Source organism: Pteropus medius, unplaced genomic scaffold, assembly GCF_902729225.1.
Source record: "Pteropus medius unplaced genomic scaffold, Ma_sr-lr_union100, whole genome shotgun sequence".
Classification (NCBI taxonomy): Eukaryota; Metazoa; Chordata; class Mammalia; order Chiroptera; family Pteropodidae; genus Pteropus; species Pteropus medius.
The window spans coordinates 4,268,713-4,284,268 of NW_024342470.1; the positions used below are offsets into that span (position 1 = coordinate 4,268,713).

Consider the following 15,556-nt stretch of genomic DNA (forward strand, 5'->3'; position numbering starts at 1 on the left):
AAAACAAGACCCAACTTGGAAAACCACACACCAATACATAATCAGAGAAGTATTCAGCATTACCAACAACAGCAACAAAAAGGTTAAAAAGCCATGACTTTGAAGAATAGATTGTTCATTTATTCTGTTATTATTCATTGGGAAAAGAGTTATTGCCCATTAAGTGTTAGTCGCTCTAATGTAAGCAAGGACTAAGTGTTGTCGGGCTACGTGATTTGAACTTGACTGTGGGGAATTATTGAAGAATTTCAGTAGGGAGCAACCAAATTTGCTTCATATCTTTGGAAGTTCATTTAGAGAAAAACAGTCAATTTAAATAATTTCATTAATAAAAAGTTGTTTCGTGTTGAGTTTTGATTACTTTGCTTCACCTGAGCAAGTGGAAACCTTGTATTTTGTCTAAGAAAAAGCACGATATGAGGACACAGAAGCTAATAAAGAACCAGTGGATGGTGGACTCAAGCAGGGGTGGCAGTAAGGGTTAGGTAACTGAGCTATTGTAGTCACAGCCTGGGGCTGCTGGCCTTCTGGCTGCACCATTTGACCATTCTGGTTCCCAGATGTAGGAGTCACATCTCTGCCCTGGAAGGGCTTTCAATTCAACAGCAGCCACAGAACCAGATGGAGACATGGCTGAGCCAACAATCCATGTAGGCACAGCATATTCGGCTCTTCCCAAGCAGGTGCTGATGATCCAGCCAGCCAAGGACCTTTTCATTTACATGGGGCAAAAAAAGAAAAAAGAAAAAAAAGAAAAGAAAAGAAAAGAAAATTGTTTAAGAGTTTTTATTAACCTCAAGTGAAGTTACAAGATAAACTTTAGGCATGTGTAATCAAGTCAAGGATTATACTCCAGAGTTTTAAAGATGAACAGAAAGTAATCCACATGGAACTATATAGAACTAGACACTGGAAGAAACAAGATAGTAATAACGGTACAGTTTACTGAACATTTACTATGTGCCAAGCACTATAGTAAGCATTTTACATGCATCATCTCCATTAATCCTCATAACCAATTATGAGGCAGGTACTATCATCATCCCCATTCTTCACAGGAAGAAACCGAAGCAGAGAGATGTGAAGTTACCTACCTGACACATTCATAACTGGATGAGCCAGGTCAGTTTGACCTCAGAGCCCAGGCCCTCTGCCACTCCACTCTACTGCATCTACAGTGAGAGGTGACACTGGTCTAGGCTTCATCAGGACCTATAAGGAAGCTATCTGATGGATGGTAGTGAGTTAAGGAAAATCGTGGAGCAAAGTCTCAGTGCACTACTGGCATTGAGAGCAAGGCAAGCCTGGGCACAGTCACCTGTACCCAATGCTTTGGGAAGGCAGATTTCCTGGGAGTCCATGTTCAAAGATCCCCAAAAGGGATTTTGACTACTGAGGAAAGGAAGACTCTGAAAAAATGAACTATAGGCTATAAAATTGCAAATTATTCCATTGTAAAGGAAAATTAATTCAATTCAACCTGTCAGTGTGACTACACGGGGAACTTGCTGATAGATTAGAAGTACACATAAGAAAGATTGAAAAAGGACATGTAATCCAGGATAAAAGTCTGGCTGGACCCTGTGGGTATAATGCAGCAAAGAGGCTGAATCTGAAAAACAACAAAAATACTCTGAAGACAGCAAAATAGTGCTGTTTCTTTTGGACTGGGAACAAGGAAAGGATAAGCCCTGTGCTGAAGCAGATGGTATCATGTTACGTGATGGAGAAAAGCAGGATTTTCAACTCTCAGCTTTTCTGTTTTCTTTCTCAAGGCAAATGGTCCTCAATCTAGAGATATTAAACAACTATCCAGAAGAAAAACGGGAGAGCATGAATTCAGGATTCTAAGCTCAGGTGAAAGATGATACATACATCGAGTAGTGTCTTGGATGTGACATTACTGTCAGAATTTGTCAAATAAACTGAATTAATCCCCTGGTGTTGAAATAACCTCAGTATTTGAAAACCCATGTAGAATTCCAGAGCCTAAAGACTAGAGATGAATACATTTTCTACTTTTCACATGAGAAAGATACATGAATTCTGATCTTTGTCAAAATTCTAGAAAGGATTATTAAAGAAATTGTGAACATTTACAAAGACACTTAGAGATTACTAAGGAACCACTGGTATTTACTGAGAAGCTGTGAAAAACAAATGTCATTTTTTTTTTCTGGGTGGAGCTGTGAAGTTTACAGTGCCAGTGGACATGGCAGACATTTGTGAAACTTTATTTCAGGAAATTATTTTGTTACTAAAGTTTCCTATAATGATCTAATGGATAAGACATAGAAATGTGGGCTAGAGTCTCTAGAACAGTGTCACCCAAAGGGTGAGGAAGGTCTCTAATGGGCCAGAAGGCTCTGTTCTTAGGTTCATCTGAAATTTTGTTTTTCAATATTGCATCAAGGTACAACATGCCCATTTATCAATTTTGCAGAAATCTCAAATCTAGGAGAAATGTGTCAGATGGATAAAATATTCAAAAGATTTCCCCTTGATGGAACTAAATAAACAAGAAGATTCATATAAAGCCTTGAATTAGGTTAAGAAAAAGGTCAGTTGCATAAATAGAACATGAAGTCATCAGACTTCACCATCACTTGTGTGGGAAGATGAGATTCGTTTGCAAGTTAGTAACAGCCCATTGGAGACATGGCTGCTAAAGAGACTTCTGCAATCCTAGGGCACAGAAAGCTTCAAGAGAGTCTCTCTACTCTAGGCTGTGGATATTTTGATTCTGCATTTTCTTTAAGAAGCATCCTGGAAACTTAGAGGGCAAGCAGAGGTGGGCAGCCCTTTTATGACAAAATAATAGATGACCCGGAGGTGCTGACTCTGAAAAAAGAACAGTTCAGTAGTTCATGAGACCTGTCTTGAAATGTCTGAATATCTTTTGTGTCAAATATGTAGTATGTGTTCTCTACTTTCCTCTAGAGGACAAAACTGGACTCTGCCTAGCAGCTAGCCCATCAAAGACGAATAGAAAGAAGTGTCTAATACTTAGAGTTCACAACCCTGCAGTGAGCTTCTCGGACAGCAGGGAATTCTGCCATCAGTGGAAGGAGTGGGAGGCTGTGTGCCTCCATGGCTGTAACAGATGGCCCCTAAGGGTTCTTCCACCATGTATGTTTTATAATTTGAATTATGACCATTACCATTTATTGAGCTTATACTATGTGCCAGGGCTGGGTTAAGGTCTTTGTGTGAACAGTCCCACGGCATCTTCATGAAAGTGAAGAGACTGAGACTCAGGAAGGCTAAGTACTCAGGCCCGCATGGTGGCACGTGGAAGAATGGAAGTTTGATTCCAGATCTGAGTTTAAATTTTATGCTCTTAACATCTATGTTATATATGATCTCTAATCAATATACTTCATTCTTTTATTAAAAAACTAATGCCCTAGAATGCCTTGTTCTTCACCTCCTCTCTCTAGAAAACTCTTGCTCATCTGTTTTGACTCACTCAGTCTCCTTTCTGAGGCTTTTTTCACACTGCCTCCACCCAAGATTTGTTGTTTCCTTTCTGTGTTGCATAGCACAGAGGGGCATTGTATTCCATTTGGCCATATAGTGTTGGTTTCTCTCACTGGACTGCAAGTTCCTAGTTTCCTGAAGAGCTGGAACTAATGCTTATTTACTCTCATCCCTCAGCACCACAGAGACATTGGTACTCAACATGTTTATAAGTTTGTTCACTCATTCATTCATTCATTCAGTCAATCAAGAAACCTAAGAAAGAATAACATCTTATTTCCCTCCCTCCTCTCTCCCCACTTTAATCCTTCCTGTGTAAACTCTATATATCATTCTCCTACTCAACCCTTCACGTTCTATAGAATACAAAGCGTCCCTTTGTGTTCTATAGCATAAAGTACGTGAGCCCGAGCATGATGTTCAAGGGCCTCTACAATGAGATCGTCACACACTCCCACCCCTCCGTACCTCCTTAGCCCTTAACCATCTCTGTCTCTACCATCTCTGTCTCTGGCCCATCCCCTTGCCTTTGCTCATATTGTTCCCTCTTCTGGAAAAAGTCCTCTCCCATCACTATTTCTTCTCAAAGTGTTCTCCATTCTTCAACATCCCAGTTCAAACACCACCTGCTTCAGGAAGCTCAATCTCATGCCATGACCAGGAAAGCCCTCCCTTCTTTGTATTTCCACAGTCTTATTTTGCTGCTTTGTTGTGGTGACTGTTTTCTAATGTTCTGTTTTATTCTATTTCTCTGGGTCCATCTGATCCAAAAGATTACCTAACAATAAATACCCTTTCAGCAGGTCCTGTGCTTTACTATCTCCAAATTTCTTGTGATATGTAGCACTATCTATTACTGTACCCCCAGTACCTAAGGCAGTATGCAACACCTATTTTGTAAATAGGCGTTGTTGAATGAATAAATGACAAATGAATGAATTCACCATAAGTTAAGACCTGCACTGTAGCATTGTTTGCACATTAACTAAATATATAACTTGGGGCATTGCATATAAATCTCTCTGGACCCATTTTTCTTACCAGTAAAAAGGTGGTGAAGGAGACAGGGAGAAAAGGGAACTCTTTTCTATGGGTGACTTGCTATATGTAACACAATGTGCTAGAGGCATTATTTACCTTACATGCCTGTGAGGAGGATAATGGAGGGAGGGAGGGAGAAAGAGGAGGGCATGCTACACAAGTAGTGAAAAGTGTGGGTGTAGGATAAGGCTCACTTGAGTTCAAACCCTGGCTCTGCCACTTACTGTGAACTTGGGCAAATTAACCTTTTAAACCTCTGTTTCTATAGCTATCAAGTGGTGATAATAAGGAAACCTACTTGAGAGTTTGTTGTGAGGATTAAATGAGATGGTGCACGTAAGGCATGTAGCCCACTGACTGGCACATAATAGTTGCATAATAAACAGTAGCTCATTATTATTATTTTGCCTGTGTGTCTTATTATCCAGTTTAACCAATGAAGAAGCAGAGGCTCCAAGAGATTAAACAATTGCCCAAAGTAACAAATATCTTCTGTCTGCATTGTTTCCCCCTCTGCCTACAGGACCCTCCAGTATATATCTTTCTAGAATGGCCGTGAAACTTGCAATACAGACAGACTGTTCTCATTTCAGGGTGAAATACTAGAAAGCCATCTCAATATTGCTACTTCTCAAATATGCCCAGATTTTTAACATTTTAATATCTATACGTTTAGCATCTAACATTGAGTATCTAAAAGGAGTGCCAATTTTCTCATGGTTATTCTTCTGTTTAATAGAGGTCATAATCTAAATTATAAGAATATATGGATACAACTTTCTTCCTATGAGTCTCAAAGCTAATAACATTTTCCCCATCATTTGCCTTTTCTTTTTGCAAAAAATCTAAATGCCACTTGTCACTCTTTAATGAGCAAATGTGGTATGAGCTTCTCTGCCCCGAAAGAGAGCCACAACCCACCTGGGCACTCAGTAGGCATTTGATTAGGGGAAGGAAAAGGAAGAGGAGTTAGTAGCCAGCAGGGTTATGAGAATTTTCTTTAGTGAAGGATGTAATACACAAACAGAAGGTTTACGGAGAACATACAAATAGGCAGAAGAGTCATTTATGCCAGGACATTATCAAGGGTATATGACCTTGGAACTAAAGTATTAGTGCTCTGAATGTCCAAGGGGACCTCCCATGGAGCATGCACAGGTGGGTTCTATTTCTCATGCCCATGACCCTGCGGCATCAACAGGCCGTCAGGGGGCTGCCGCCCGCTGAGCCCTTTTCCCTACAAACATGGTCTGCTAAAGTAGTCCAAAGCAGTTTGATCATGTGGAGAGAAACGCCAATCTAACCCATTTGCTGTTGATTTCTTAAGCAGATTCAGGCACACAGGATGAAGCACAGCTTTTGCAGGAATGGTTTAAGCTGGTTCTGGAGAAGAATAAATTAATGCGATATGAACGAGAGCTACTGATCATGTAAGTAAGGCAACACAGATAACAGTGAGTCCTAAAGGCAGAGGGGGCGGGAGTGGGGTGGCTCAGCCTCCCAGGTTGCAGTCCCAGGATTTTTTCTCCTGTGCATACAGAATTGTGATTGACGCAAATTGATATTTGATGTCTTGCATATCATGCTGGCATTAGTACAGAGAATTTTCAGTTGTGTATTTTCTCTGTGGAGTCCTTTGGCTAAAATAGATTTAAGGTAATGGGTCTGAAGCTGGAGGGCATTTGGATAAAGTATTTTCAGTCCATTCCTGTCACCCAGACCGGGGGCACCGACCTGTAGTCACCTGCAACATGGAAGCATATGTCTGGCCTCTGAGTGTGAACCACAAGAAAGGCTTGGTGAGAGCTGCCTGGGCACTTCCTTGTGTCTTTAAGAGATTGAAGGACTGAAATATGTCGGACTGTCCTCTTTGAATGAGGGGTAGCAGCCTGGTTTGGGGATCAGAATGTAGAGATGAGTCTCAACACATTCTGAAAAAGTCACCATTCTGGAGGGAAATAAAAGTAATATTTAATATAAAGCAACGAAGTTCCTTACTGAGTGTCTTTGCTTATGCTGTCTCATATCGTTTTCATCCCAATCCTGAGAGGTAACTTGGGCGGGGGCGGTGGGGGGCGGTCTTTGAAGAGGTCTCATAAATTCTATTCCTCTCCCCTGGCTGGGTTCTGAACCAGGAAGGAATAAGACAACCAGGTCAATAGATGGAATATCAAAAAAATCACCTCGATTACCAGTAATGGCGTGGCTAAATTTAAGAGCCCAGGTGGGCTTGCTAACTATATTATTTTCATAGGGCTAGAATAACAAATTACCACAAACTGGGTGCCTTACAGCAACAGAAATGTATTCTCTCACAGTGCTGGAAGACAGAAGTCTGATTCAGATGTCAGGAGGGCCGCGCTCCCTCTGCAGACTCTAGGGGAGAATCCTTCCTTGCCTCTTCTTGCTTCTGGTGGCTCCAGGCATCCCTTGGCTTGTGGCTGCATCACTCCAATCTCTGCCTCTGTCTTTACACAGCCTTCTCTGTGTATCTGTGTCTTCTCCTCTTCTGTCTTTTATAAGGACAGTTGTCATTGTGTTTAGGGACCACTGAGATAATCCAGAATGTTCTCATTTCAAGGTCCTTAACTTAATTACATCCGCAAAGACCCTTTTGCAAATAAGGTCACATTCACAGGTTCCAGGGTTTAGGACATGGACATATCTTTTAGGGGTCACCATTCAACCCATGACACTAACCAAACCCCAGAATTAGACATACCTATATAGTCGCAAAAGGTTATGGACCCACTTGCTTCTTAAGGGCAAGGCTTTTACCCTAGACCAGTGAATCTCAACTGGGGATTATTTTGCCTACATGTCTTGTGTGTGGCCTACACACACACACACACACACACACACACACACACATACACACACACCCCTGACCTGGGGGATATTTGGCAATATGTGAAGACATTTTTGGTTGTCACAACTAGCAGGTACTACTGGTAGTTAGCAAGCAGAGGCTAAGGGGGGCTACTAAACCTTCTACAATGCACAAGACACCCTCTCCCCGTGACTAACTAAAAATTATCCAGCCTAAAATATCAATAGTGTTAAGATTGAGAAATCTTATCCTAGACATATGGCAAGGCTCAGAGTAGTCGAGAATACGTTTACTGCAGACAGGCTGATCCCAGGAGAGAAAGGGTGTGGGCTGAATTTACCTAGTCCATTCTTCCTAAGGTTACATCCCTTGGGGTGAAAATGAGTAAGAGTGGAGACTAGGGGAGGAGGCCAGGAGTTATACTCATTGAGCTCCACTGACATAGAAGAAAATGCCAGGAATGGGGAAGAGGGGGTCGTCTGTAGTAATTGTTTTTTCCTATCACTATTTTTGAAGTTGATGCACATGCTGAGACTCAAAGAAACTAAATAATTTGTTCATGTCCACCTGACTACAAAGCCCTTTTTATACAACAATACCATCTGCTTTGAATCAGGTTCAAATTATCAAGTTCATTCAACAAAAATGTATCAAACAAATTCTATGTGCCAGGAACTGTGCTGAGTACTGTGGAAATAATGATGAAAAAGGCCACAGGCCCCATCTTCTAGGATCTCATAGTTTCAGGGCAGACAGACATATAAACAACATAGCACGATAGTAATGAGAAAACATGGCAAGAGCTCCATGAAGGTTTGTAGAAGGAGCAGTCAGTGCAGAGGGTCTCCCTGGGAGAGTCAGGGAGGCGCTGGCTGGTGTTACTGCTGCTCAGAGACTGGCTTCCCCAGTTACTACTGCAGAGGGAACTTTCTTCTCTGAAAGAGGCCAAAGAGAACTCAGGCATGTGAGCTAGACAAAGGCAGGGAGGAGCTCTGTTAAAGGACAGGTTTTAGTTTGAAGATAGATGAACAAGAGAAATGTCCATCTGGGTTCTCTGGGAATCCAATGCCAAGACAGAGTTAGAAGTATAAGAGATATGTTAGGGAAAGGCTTGAAGGATGAAAGGGAAAGGCAGCAGGAGTAAGAGGGATGTCTTCTGAACCCACTGCAGCTCCGATACCTGTAAAAGGGCTAAAAGGAAGGAGAATTGGGCACGAGGAGCCTCAGATGGCAGTGCAGCCGTGAGAAAGTCTCAGCCAGGCCAGTGGGCACACCAGAGCAAAGAGTCCAAAGTTGGGCAGGAATGGCTCAGCTCTAGTACCTCTGCTCTCCTCAGTCATTGGCGGGGACCCACCCAGGGATGGCATGGGCTCCAGCATGACACTGAACGGCTTCTGCAGTAGCAGTCAGCTCACTACACTCCTCCCGGAAAGGTCTCTCTTAAAGGGAAATCTAAGTGCCTCAACTCTATTGGCTACCACACTGGGCCAAAAGAAGTTCAGTGTCAATAACAAAAGGTAGGATATTGAACAAGGCAGGGACCTTGGCCCAAGCAGTAGTAGAAGTAGTAAAAATAATGACAGCAACAATAGGATATAGCAAAGCGATCCTGACACTATAGAAGATACACGTGCCGGCAGCATGTGGGGCTGGAAGGGAAGGCCCCACCATGTCAAACCTGGAGACCTAGTTTTCAGCCCTCAGCTCTTCAGTGTTTCTGTAGCCCTCTCTCTTCTCTCTCAAAACTTTCCTCTCTTGGTTTCTGTGATGCTGCGTTTCTTGTTTTATCCTTCTAACCTTTGCTTGCTTTTCCCCTGGCTCCACCTCTTTGGTTTACCTTCTAAATGTAAGCATTCCCAAACTTCTGCCTTCAAAACTTTTCTTTCTCTATAATCTCCCTTTTAGGAATCACCTGACTTCTTATCACCTCTGACCCCTGACACCTCTGTTTGCAGTCATCTTTTTTCCCAAGGACTCCAGAGCTGCATTCCCAAAGCTTTGAGGACCCCATGTTACCACATGGCCTGGTGTTGGGGAGCTCACACACTGTGATATGCATGGGATATCTGTAGGCATTGAAAGATCAAGAAGTTCCTAACTGACCTTCACCAAGAACTAACTTCTTTTCTCAACTTTGTTGTTCTTGTCAGTGGAAACACTGAGTCCCCAGCACTCTGGCTTGACGACTGAAAGCATCACTGAGTCTTCTATCCATTTATCCTACAACCAGATAGTTGTCTGAGTGTTAGTGCCTCCACCTGGATAAAATGTCACACTCCTGTTTCTGCCTTTTTGTTTTCTTGTCCACCACAATCAGAGATTGGGGAGTGGTTAGAGGTGACACTTAAAGTGATGTTGCCCCTAAAAGAGAGAGGAGTTTCAAATTGTCATTGTTCATTTTCCAGATTATTCTAGTCATTTTCTCATGATCTATCCCTAAAGAGTGGCCTGAGTGGCCTTCCAAAAGCCTGCTGAGGTCACATCACAACTTTCAGCTACTCCCCATCATCTCTGGAGTTCAGCCTGCCTCAGCAATCCTTCTTGGCACCTTCAGTGGCCCCAGCAGCAGTAAAACTTTTAGTTTAGAGATATTTCAAGATCGCAGTTTTAATAAGGAAAAAAGAATGCAGTAGCTACTGTCAGTGGGCTTATTTGTCAATGTGTCTACACAAACCTCTAGAATTTACAAAGTCTAAACATTTCTCATCCCCAGGGCCCAAGAACTAGAATTGGAAGATCACCAAAGCAGACTGGAGCAGAAATTAAGAGAAAAAATGCTCAAGGAAGGTGAGTATGGTGATATGTTTGGGGGCCTTGTTAAGACATTTTTCCCCAGAAAGATAGTCGAAGAGAGACCATTGCAAATCACAGAGCGAAATGTCCTTCCGGCCTCGGAGTCAGAAAAAAGCACCAAGCCAGCCTCCCTTCTGCCCACCACTGCCAGCCCAGCAAGTCCCCATTTAGCTTTGTTCCCTGGGCTATAAAGGCAGCACCTTGCTCCATCCCAGTGGCAAAGGAACAAAGTCATTAATTCACATTTCATTCACTTATCCATCCATTTAACAAATATTTGTGGAGAATCTAGTGTGGGCCTGGCACAGAGAGAAGGTCGACTCTGCCCTGTGGTCTCACTACAGAGACCAACACCCAGACAAGCAGTTACAGCACAGTGCGATGAAGGCCACGACACAGGTGCTTTGGGAGAGGTGATGGTGAGGGAGACGTCCTTCTCAGCATGGGCCGGGCCGGGCATCACACGTGAGAAAACTGTTTCCGCCACGAAGGACAGAAAATTGAAATAAACTCGACTGACATGATATACTGACTTACATATTCACTGGCTCTAGCCAGCTAAGCATATTTACGCTGTTTTTCACCTGTGTATTTGTGGGTCTAGACCCAGGCATGGCTTTCTTATATTAAGACCTAGGTCTAAAAGAATAAGTGAAATAATTTTTTTATACCTCATGGACCAAACTTTGCACCTATCTGTGGGGCAAGTACTTAGTAAATATTAGATGTCATCATAATGAATATTTTTATTTAGATATGTCACCCCCATTTTACAGATAAGAAAACTAAGTCTGAGAACTTCAACCATAGATTCAAGGGCTCTTGTTCTTTCCCATATAGCAGTGATTTGTAGACTCTTTCTTTATAGCAATAGAATTCTTTTTCTAATGAAATCTGTATAGAGCTGCACTACACAGGACAGAGGAAAGTGGTGTATATCATCTTATATTTGTTGGAAAGGGCTCAGATTAGTCCATCAATGACAAGCCAAAATTCAGAGAGGAATTTTTAAATTTCTCTATGTTAATTATTGAATAACAAGCACCAAAATTGGGATATTTCTAAATTAACAAACCATAGTATATAACTGGTATCTGATTAATACATCTGATAAAATTTTTAATTAGCTCTGTTTCAGGTTGGTAAAATAAATACCACCAAGACTTTATTAGCCACCTTCAATTCTTTTTTCTAAAAAAAACTTATTAAAGAGTGATGGTCATACATTTTCTTACTCCTCTCAAGTATACAAAAAAAAAAAAGTAGCTTCTTCATTTTGTCTGTACCTGAGCTCATCTTCCACAAAAGCTTCATCCCATTAATTAGCAAGAAAGAAAAAGAATGTTATTTATCCCTCTCTGGTAAACTTAGTCTGATGCAATGATTTAAACAGTCCCTGTAGGAAATGCGTAGTCTCTTTGGGATGAAAATGTTCAGTCTTGAAGATGGCCACCCCTTCCTTCTGCTTTTGTCCCTAAGAAGACTGCCAGGTAATGGGGAGAGGCAGGTTTGTGGGACTTTTTGGCATTAGGAATCTGTGTGGGTTGCGCTGACTCGTTGAGTCCCCACACAGTTGTCTCCCGTCATCAGGATGCCACTCTGCTGGCATTTGCAGCGAAGGTGTGTGGCTGGTGTGATCCACAGCCTGCCATTCTCTCAATGTGCTTGGTGCCTGGTGGTGTTCCCTGGCTTACTCAGACTTTCCTCAGCATGTCCTCCCTTCAACTTGGCTAGACATTTTACAGTATAGTGTCCACTGGGGGGCCACTTCATTCTTCATCAAAGGCGACCCCACAGCAGGCCCACTGGCCAGCTGCCTTTGGCAGCTCTGGGGCAAGTGGACACTTCTAGGCTCTACCCATGCCACACACAGCAGATCAAGATCTGGGGAGCCACATTCACACCCTACTTCTCTGCCCAACCACAAAGCACTGCCCCCTGTTTATACATAAAGCGCCCTTCCTGCTGGCTTCTTCCCAGAGTTCCAAACAAAGGACAGGGCAAGAGTCCTTGGGTCCCCAGTGTTCCCATCAACTGATACGACATTTTCTGCTGCCATGGGGGCTTCTAGGACCCAGAATGGAGAGACCGGAGCACAGACAGGGCTCTCGCCTTCCCATAAAACATGAAGTACAAAGGGAATGGTGCTTCTTTATTTCTCTGTTGTCATATGACCCCACCTCAGAGCTAAGCCTGTTTGACAGACAGTGGCACCTTCTCTACTCTGTGTTGGGCTCCCTGCCCAGGCCCCGGTGTGTTAGATGGAAAGCACTAAAGGAATTTATGAAGTCCTCTCCCAAGGCAATAATCTGGTTGACAAGACTTAAATCTGGCTTTAAAATTCTATTTTGAATGTCAGAAAGTCATTACTACAGTACCTGTTTCTTACTCCTGCCCTTGCTTTTATAACAATCTTACCTCCCCCAGGCAATTGGATGCTCCCAGCTATTCAGGAAGAAGGCAGCTTACTCTGAAAGACAAAACCAGAAAGCATATTCACAGTCTGGAAGCATCTACCTATTGGCCAGAGATCTGCTTCTGCCTGATCTCTACCCAAAGGGCTACAATTTGTCATTAACTGCAAATGAAAAAAAGGATTCTCATTGTTGCAATAGAAGCCATCGGTGCAGATAGCTTACTTAGAAACTTTTCTTGCTATAGCTCAGATACATTTTGTGGGTTTCTTTTATTCTTTTTTTTTTTTTCTTTTTTCTTTTTGCAGGGGAGGGGAGGTTGGAGAACTTGGTAGGGCTTGGCTGGTATTAACTTCTTTTTCTCACAAAGGGGTCCTCCCCTGTCACTTGACGTGTATTCTCAAGATGGAAACTGAGCTGATTGCAGCACAAAGCACCCACTTTTCTAATCTGTGGCTTCGAGGGCAGTTCCCTGGTGTTCAATTCATTTCTTTATTTTCTCTGTGGAAATTAAAGGGCAGAACAAGTCCAAAACAATCAAGAATGCTCAGGCTAAGACCTCTCTTGGGGCCAAATCTTACCTGAGGACCAACGTGTTTTTTTTTGTTATTGTTATTGCTTTGTTTTTTCCTTTAGAGAGCCAGAAAGATGAGAAAGATCTAAGTGAGGAGAGAGAAATATTCACCAAGATGATGCAAGTGATTGAGCAGAGGGACAAACTTGTGGATTCCTTAGAGGAGCAACGCATAAAAGAAAAGGCTGAAGACCAGCACTTTGAAAGCTTCGTGTTCTCCAGGGGCTGTCAGCTGAGCAGGACGTGAGCAGGCACAGGGGCCCTCTCCCTTGAAGCAAGTCAAGGAGGGGATATGGCCAACACCTCACATACTCCTAGTTCCTCACACACTCCTAGTTCCTTTTGCAGGATTTGTCATACCTGCAACTTAAGTTATACACTACTGCAATATGTTTTTTAAAATTAAAATTCTCTCATATTTGCTACAGCTGCTCCAGATCCTTCCAGAGATTATAATGAAGAAAATATAAAGACGCTTTTGAAATTGGCAGTCAACTTTAGCAGGTCTCTCCAATCGAATGTGACCTTGGCAGATGACTAGCATTGTTTTCCTTAGAAAGTGACAGAGAGATTAACTTTCCTGCTGCTTTTACCGTCTATCTTCCCAATTCATTGAGTTACACATCTTGAGATTTCAAAGAAGCTGCCTTTTCGTTAATATATCCATATTTGCCTTTTTTACATGGATGACTGGTTTCCAAATGTCAGAAGGAAGCAGCAGCAGTTTAAAGATTAGGTTAATATTTAAATTGTGTTTCCAGAGAAAGAGGAGAAACCTTGAGATTACTGATTACATAAAGCAAATAACTCATATAGCAGGTGTTAATTCAATCCAGGGTGAATTTAATTTACCAGGTGTATTTATAAGCCTTAATATAATATACATAAGCAATGAGAGTTTAATAGAACATTGGAGCCTTAATTTTATTAAAAAGAGAAAAAAAGGAAATAAAACTTTAACTTCATACCACAAGGATCGTTAGTTTTCACCAAATACTGTTGATTTAGAAAAGCTTTTTATTCTCAGAGCACTGTCCTTATGGCCCTGAAAAGCGTTTTTAGAAAATGAGTAATTTTGAAGTGCTGTTTTATAATCGTTGGTAATGGCAAAAAGGGAAACTCATTTGTTGATAAAATATGGATGAGGTCGGTGCTGCTACTAAAAATGAACACACTAGTGATCCAAGCAAGGGTTACGTCCCAGTGGTGGCCTTTTTGGATCCAAACAGAGAAGAGCCTCTGAGATGCTCTGCAGGAGTTGCTCAGGAACCCCACAGGACAAGGACAGAACCACTTCTGACTTCATGGTGAAGCTGAGGGCAGTGATCCCATTTACGAAATCCCAAATTGGGTCATGGATTTTTTACGACACTTTCAATGTGCAAAGAAAGCTGGAAGGTGGAGTGTGTACACTGACATTAGATTCCTGGGTGTTTGGATGTTTTCGTATGGAACCAAAAAGATTTCAAATGATAATCTGTTGTCATAAAGTATTTTATTGTTTTCCCTCAATGGGATTCTTTGAAGATTCAGGCTGACATTGACAAGAGGCAGACTGAAGAACCTCTTTGTTGTATCTTGGGCCTCTCTCATTTCTGCAAGCATTTAAATGTGTTATTGGACAAAAGGTGCTTTGCAATCGTTGGATCTGACCGGAGACCTAACTTTCCTCAATATAAATTGACCCACGAACCACTTCCATCTGAGATGCTGTCAGCGTACACCAGCCTGGCCAGCTGACAAACTGGAAATTAGAAGTGTAACTGGATTTCCCAAGTCAGCCAGTGTTTTGGGGGGTATTAAAACACAACCTTGCAATGATATACCAAGTTCCTAAGGTTGTAGGTTTTTTCCCCTTCTTTTCCTCTTTCTTTTTTCTTTCTTTGTTTTTCTTTTTTTTCTTCCCTCCTCCCCCACACTCCTTCCCTCCTCCTCCTCCTCCCTCCTCCTCCTCCCTCCCCTTCCTTCCTTCTTTCTTCCTTCCTTCCTTCCTTTGCTTCCTTCCCTTCTTCCTTCCTTTTAAAATTAGGTCTTTTAGTGTACAATTCTATTATTAGGAAATATGTACAGGCATCTGCCTATCTGTTATCTATCTATCTATCTATCCTATCTATCTATCTATCTGTCTATCTGTCTATCTATCTATCAGGTCCATCGTCTGTCATCATCCATCCATCCATCTATCCATCCATCCATCCATCCATCCATCCTTCCATCCTTCCATCCTTCCATCCTTATCATCTAGCTATGAAAACTGCCACTTATGGCTATTTATCTGTTTTTATTTATCTGTATATTTGGTGAAAATTGCTAACATGATTTCCTCATAATTCTTGTTTTTCTGTGTTATAATTTGGAGAAGACCTATTATCACTCTGATATTGGTATATAAGCTATTTAATATACAAATAACCCAGATGTTTG

General features: G+C 41.9%; 1 protein-coding gene across 6 annotated transcripts in view; it reads left to right on the forward strand.

The window, feature by feature from the left end:
- Positions 1–14,929, forward strand: part of MICAL2 (microtubule associated monooxygenase, calponin and LIM domain containing 2) — a 200,410-nt gene extending 185,481 nt beyond the window's left edge. For 2 of the 6 annotated variants that reach the window (XM_039863626.1, XM_039863627.1), the window contains 3 exons: positions 5,849–5,951; positions 10,065–10,138; positions 13,195–14,113. In XM_039863626.1, the coding sequence (XP_039719560.1) occupies positions 5,849–5,951; positions 10,065–10,138; positions 13,195–13,379 (362 nt within the window). In that variant the 3' untranslated portion in view covers positions 13,380–14,113. Of the gene's footprint in view, positions 1–5,848; positions 5,952–10,064; positions 10,139–13,194 lie in introns of all 6 variants that reach the window. The other 4 variants (XM_039863625.1, XM_039863629.1, XM_039863630.1 and 1 more) reach the window with 3 other exon arrangements.
- The last annotated feature ends 627 nt before the right edge of the window (positions 14,930–15,556 follow it).